Source organism: Lynx rufus, unplaced genomic scaffold (assembly GCF_022079265.1).
Source record: "Lynx rufus isolate CCGP_SWC_20201006 ecotype Redwood Valley unplaced genomic scaffold, mLynRuf1.p SCAF_8, whole genome shotgun sequence".
NCBI lineage: Eukaryota > Metazoa > Chordata > Mammalia > Carnivora > Felidae > Lynx > Lynx rufus.
This window is the reverse complement of record NW_025814896.1, coordinates 21,087,206-21,093,229: the sequence shown is the minus strand read 5'-3', so window position 1 is coordinate 21,093,229 and position 6,024 is coordinate 21,087,206. Positions and strand designations below refer to the sequence as shown.

Sequence of the window (6,024 nt, the reverse complement as noted above, 5' to 3'; positions counted from 1 at the left end):
CACACAAGCTCTGCGCACGCACACGCTGAAATGCGCACGAAACCACACATGTACAGAATAAACACAGTTACCAAATCTCACCCTCGGAGTCCTTTCAGATTCAGCCCGTAGCAGTATCTGATACAGTATCGGTCTTTGTCTCGGGGTCGCTCTCTGACTCGAGCACCCCACTCATCAGCAACGATCTAGGTTTTCACCGCCTCGGCGAGCGCACCGCGCACCTCTGCGCGCCGGGCCCGCGGCGAGCCCTTCTTCCCTCCGGGCCGGACACCGGCTGAGCCCCTGTGCGGCGAGTGCATTCGCAGACCCGCCAAGAGGCTGTCGAGAAAGGCCCTCACGAAGTCCTGCTCCTTCCAGACTCCTCAACGAAAAGAAAGTGAGAGCGGTTGGTGGCGGTTGGAGCGGATGGAGAGCGGCTGGTGGCGACCGAGCCGCAGAATCGCTTCCATCGCGGCGTCCCTGGACGGGTTGAGACAGCCCGGTGACCGAGGCCCGGCTGAGCATTCTTGAAACTGGACCAGGACGGACACTGTCTGCCTCCGAAGGGGGCTTGCGGCCAGGTTTCAGTGTGAGTAATTGGTACAGATAGACGCCCAGACGGCCGGCGCCGCCCGAGACAGGTAACTGCCCCGCTGCCTTTCTGGACGTCTAGACTGGTCCTTGGCCAGAAGCTCTGGGGCCGAAAGCCTCCCAGGCTCTGGAGGGGGTAGTCGCCGCCGCGGGACCGCTAGAATCAGCAGGCTCCGGCCCCCTCCCTCCTTGCGGCGGCGAGGTGGGAAGGGCTAGGATCCGAGCTTAGCACCTCCCCCAGAAATGCAGCACTCCAGCCCCCCCACCGTGCCCTCCGAGCCCCCTCCCCGGTGCGCTCCCTGTCGGTGCCCTCCCGCGGGCGCCCTTCTCCGGCCCCCATTCAGTTCTCCCGAGTCCCTTCGCGACCCTGTTTCTTCTCGCTGCCCTCCTCCCCACGCACCCCCTGCCTCCGGGTGTTTCCCCTTCCCCAGCGCCCGCCCCCCGCCTGATTCCGAGGGGCGGGAGCGCATTGGGCTGCGCACGGGTGGGGGCGCCGCGCCAGCCTCGCGTAGCTGCTCTGACGCCGCCGCCGCCGCCGCCGCCGCCCTCCGCAGCCCAGCGCGCGCCCCGCGGCAGCTCCGCAGTGCACTCGCCGCCGCCGCTCCGCCAGCCCCGCCGCCCGCCCGCGGGGTGGGCTTCGAGCGAGCCTCAAACGCCAGCCGAAGGGGTCATGAGCCAGAGCGCCCTGGGACGCCGCGGGGAAAGCGAGCGAAGATAGCGGCCTCGCGCCCCCCTGGCCCTCGCCGCCTTGCCGCGCGTCCCCCGCGCCCCCAGCCCCTTGTGTCCTTTCCACGGGCCCCGCCGCAGCCATGGCCACCCTTTTACGCAGCAAGCTGTCCAACGTGGCCACAACAGTGTCCAACAAGTCCCAGGCCAAGGTGAGCGGCATGTTCGCCAGGATGGGTTTTCAGGCGGCCACCGACGAGGAGGCGGTGGGTTTTGCTCACTGCGACGACCTCGACTTTGAGCACCGTCAGGGCCTGCAGATGGACATCCTGAAAACCGAGGGCGAGCCCTGCGGGGACGAGGGCGCCGAGCCGCCCGTCGAGGGAGACATCCATTACCAGCGCGGCGGAGGCGCGCCCCTGCCGCCCTCGGGCTCCAAGGACCAGGCTCTGGGGGCCGGTGGCGAGTTCGGGGGCCACGACAAACCCAAGATCACGGCGTGGGAGGCGGGCTGGAACGTGACCAACGCTATCCAGGTGAGCGCGGGATTCCCTGCTCTGCCTGCCCCCACCCTCCACCTCCTTTAGCTCAGAGAACCAGGCCCTACCCCCAGCTGAGTCCCCGGGGGATCTCGGGCCGAGAGACCCCCCTCCCCTCCTCAGGACGTCGCCTTCCCCCTTCCCACCCAGCCCTGCGGGGGGGATCTGCAACCCTACAAGCGGCGGCTCCCGCCCAGATCCGCGCTCCCTCCAGCGGCGCCAGCCGCTGGACAGCCAGGCTGCTGTTTGGTCCGAGGCACTTGCCCTGAGACCCTGCAAAAGGGAGGGAAACAGGAGGAGGGGGATCGGGGAGTGGTGAGGGAGAAGGAAAATCAGGATTGGAGGGAACGGTGTCTCCCGGGACTCCGGAATGGATTCACAGCTGCATGTTGGGGAGGAAAAGAGAAGGGGGAACTGCTGAGCTGGGAGTCTCCTGCTCTGACACCGGCACCGACACACAGGCTCACATTGCGCCTCCCGCACGAACAAACTCCCCGCACAGGTGCGCACGACATGCGTCTATATATAGACCACGGGGTTATCCTCAAACGCACCTTCATACGCCCCCACACAAGCACATACCTGGACATACCAAGCACACACACGAACCTATTTGAACATTCACAGGCACACAAGCGCAGACTCCTGCAAACAGGATTCAGCCCACTTTCTCAAGTGCAGCCCTACTGGGGACATACAGGTGTACCCAAACATAAGCACACATATTATGTGCCCACACAAGCACAAATGGCCCGTGGTACCTCAGTGCTTCTGCGCACAGACTCACCCCTTTCGCCCGAAATTCCGGCTACACCGCAAAGAGGCGACCAGCTTCTCCGCATGTGACCCTGGAGAAGCCGCCTCTGGATGCTCTGAACTGCCTCTACCCTCCAGGCCGGCCACCCCTTCAGGCTACTCGCAACGCCCCACTCCCCACCAGGAGGCGCCGGACTCTTCTGGGACCGGGTTTGGAATGCGCACAACGACCCCCGGAACTGGCGGAGGCGGGCAGGCCGCGGCACGCGGAGCGGAGGAGGCCTCAGCCCTAGGTGCCCCCGGGCCCTGTGGCTTGGTCCCCCTCGCGTCCCCGGAGCGCACGGTCGTTGGGACGCACAACGTGGGCCTCCCGGGAGCGGGAGGGCCGCGGCGGGTTTGCTCGGGGACCCGGGCTGAGCAGGGCCCTGCGCACTAAGGGGTCGGGCCCGAGGCGCCTCCCGCTCCCGGGCCCTGCGAGACGGCCGTGCGGAACCGGGGGCAGGAGACCGCGACCGCCTCCTTGCCACCCCCGCCTTCTCCAGGGGCGTCTTTGAAGGCTCCGTTCCATAGGCCCGGAGCGAGGCCAGGGCGGGAGCCGGGAGGCCTGGAGGCCTCGGAAACCCTGGATTTCGTTAGCTTTTCTTCTCTTTGTGGATTCTAAACCTTCCTTCCACAGTCCGCCCGCCTGAGTCCACAGCTTGATTCCTGCTTGATTTAGCCTCTCAGTCACTGCTGGCGCTTCTCCTCCCCCCCACCCCGCCATTACCCTTCTGGCCTCTCCCCCCTAGAGCCTTCTGGCCACTCTCACATTTCCTCCGTTCTGGCCTCCCTCTGCTTCGCTCACCTGTAGCCCCTCTTCCGCCCTACCCCAGCTCTCTTCCCGGCCCCTGCTGTTGTAAGGCTCCCTTCTCCGATCGGCCTTAGGCCCTCGTTAGCTTCCCTGTACCCCACTGGAGCCGCACCTAAAATCCCTCACCCCCTCTTCCTAGTGGCTCAGGCCCAGCTCTCTACCTTTCTCGCCGCCCTTTTCTGGCCCTGACCCCTCCAGCCCCTTCTTATCTACTTCCAAAATATCTCCATATACCTTTTCCCTCCTTGTGGCTTGACCCCACGCTCAGCCTCCTCCCCACCTCCCGGCCCTTAGCGCACCTTTCCCTCTCAGTTCCGTCCTTGAACACCTCCCTCTCCATCTGACTCGACGCCCGGGCTTCGCCCGGTGAGGCCGCGGGACACCCCCACTGCAGCCGCCCGTTAACCTCCCTTCCCCGGGGCTGAAGCCCGGTTCTCACTCCGCGTAGCGCCCCCTCGCGGCCCCAGTTTTAAGCCACGCCTCTAGGCCCCCTCTGACGAGGCTGCTGCCGCTGAGCCCCGGCGTCTGGTTCCCTTTTCCGCTCCGCAGGGCATGTTCGTGCTGGGCCTGCCCTACGCCATCCTGCACGGCGGCTACCTAGGGTTGTTCCTCATCATCTTCGCCGCCGTGGTGTGCTGCTACACCGGCAAGATCCTCATCGCGTGCCTGTACGAGGAGAACGAGGACGGCGAGGTGGTGCGCGTGCGGGACTCGTACGTGGCCATCGCCAACGCGTGCTGCGCGCCGCGCTTCCCGACGCTGGGAGGCCGCGTGGTGAACGTGGCGCAGATCATCGAGCTGGTGATGACTTGCATCCTGTACGTGGTGGTCAGCGGCAACCTCATGTACAACAGCTTCCCGGGGCTGCCCGTGTCGCAGAAGTCCTGGGCCATTATCGCCACCGCCGTGCTGCTGCCCTGCGCCTTCCTTAAGAACCTCAAGGCGGTGTCCAAGTTCAGCCTGCTGTGCACTCTGGCCCACTTCGTCATCAACATCCTGGTCATCGCCTACTGCCTGTCACGGGCACGCGACTGGGCCTGGGAGAAGGTCAAGTTCTACATCGACGTCAAGAAGTTTCCCATCTCCATTGGCATCATCGTGTTCAGCTACACGTCCCAGATCTTCCTGCCTTCGCTGGAGGGCAACATGCAGCAGCCCAGCGAGTTCCACTGCATGATGAACTGGACTCACATCGCCGCCTGCGTGCTCAAGGGCCTCTTCGCGCTGGTCGCCTACCTCACCTGGGCCGACGAGACCAAGGAGGTCATCACGGATAACCTGCCCGGTTCCATCCGTGCCGTGGTCAACATCTTCCTGGTGGCCAAGGCGCTGTTGTCTTACCCGCTGCCCTTCTTCGCTGCTGTGGAGGTGCTGGAGAAGTCGCTCTTCCAGGAAGGCAGCCGCGCCTTCTTCCCGGCCTGCTACGGCGGCGACGGGCGCCTCAAATCGTGGGGGCTGACGCTGCGCTGTGCGCTGGTCGTCTTCACGCTGCTCATGGCCATCTACGTGCCGCACTTCGCGCTGCTCATGGGCCTCACCGGCAGTCTCACGGGCGCCGGCCTCTGCTTCCTGCTGCCCAGCCTCTTCCACCTGCGCCTGCTCTGGCGCAAGCTGCTGTGGCACCAAGTCTTCTTCGATGTCGCCATCTTCGTCATCGGTGGCATCTGCAGTGTGTCCGGCTTCGTGCACTCGCTTGAGGGCCTCATCGAGGCCTACCGAACCAACGCGGAGGACTAGGGCGGGAGGGCTCCCGCGCTCCCGCGCCCTTCCCACCCTCCCCACCCACCCCCACCAGCCCTGTGCGCCCTGCCGCCGCGCTTGGGAAGCCAAGCTTTAAACATCTCTGGTTCCTAGTTTCTGATTATTGGGGACGGGGGTGGGGTGGGGTGGGAGGGATAGGAATCCACAATCCATCGCGTCTGCGTTTCTGTTGTCCTTTCTTTCCCACAACACCCTAGTTTCTGGGGAGGCGGAGAGGGGGGCGAATTTGTGGGCAGGGCTTTCTGTCCTTCCCGGAGGGCCCCCTACTCTTTGGTCCCTGTCACCGAGCGGGTGGGAAGGGAGGGAGAAGGGGCTCAGCTCGCAGGCGCAGAAACTTGACCTTGGGGGGACATTTCACAGCCATCCAGTGCTCGGAATCTGCAGCGTCCAGCCATTTCCAGCAAGAGCGCTTCCCATTCCAGAGACATTTCAACCCTGCAGAGGGAAAGGCTGGCCGGGAAATCCGTTTCGGGTGGGCGATTTCCTTCCACGAAGCGGGGAGGCGAGAAGCCAAGGCAGGGCCGGCTTGCCTGCCGGTTTTCAGGAATCCAAACTCATCTTGTGCAATTTATCAGGTCGTGGAACTGTTCTACTGTGCGTGTGGTGTGCTCGTGGTGAATAAGACGAAATGTATATCAGAAAAAAAAAATCTATCTCTAATTTAGAGTGCGGTACATTAATTATATCCGTAAATAAAGAAGAAACAAAGGTGTGCGGGCTTCTTGTCGGTTCTGCATTTTTGCGCCCGCGGGGATCCCAAAGCGTTGGAGCGCCGGCAACGACTCTGGCCCGACCGGGTGAAGCAGGCGTGGATGGAAGAGCGCCTGTAGGAGAGCCTGGGGGGAGTGAGAAGCACTAAGAGGAGGCTCTCCAGGTGTTTGG

At 64.0% G+C, this 6,024-nt stretch overlaps 1 protein-coding gene across 1 annotated transcript; it reads left to right on the top strand.

The window, feature by feature from the left end:
- The first annotated feature begins 1,379 nt into the window (after nucleotides 1–1,379).
- SLC32A1 (solute carrier family 32 member 1) lies at nucleotides 1,380–5,118 on the top strand. The gene is made up of 2 exons (XM_047067787.1): nucleotides 1,380–1,772; nucleotides 3,931–5,118. Exons 1-2 carry the CDS (start codon nucleotides 1,380–1,382, stop codon nucleotides 5,116–5,118), a joined length of 1,581 nt encoding a protein of 526 aa, XP_046923743.1.
- Nucleotides 5,119–6,024: the final 906 nt, after the last annotated feature.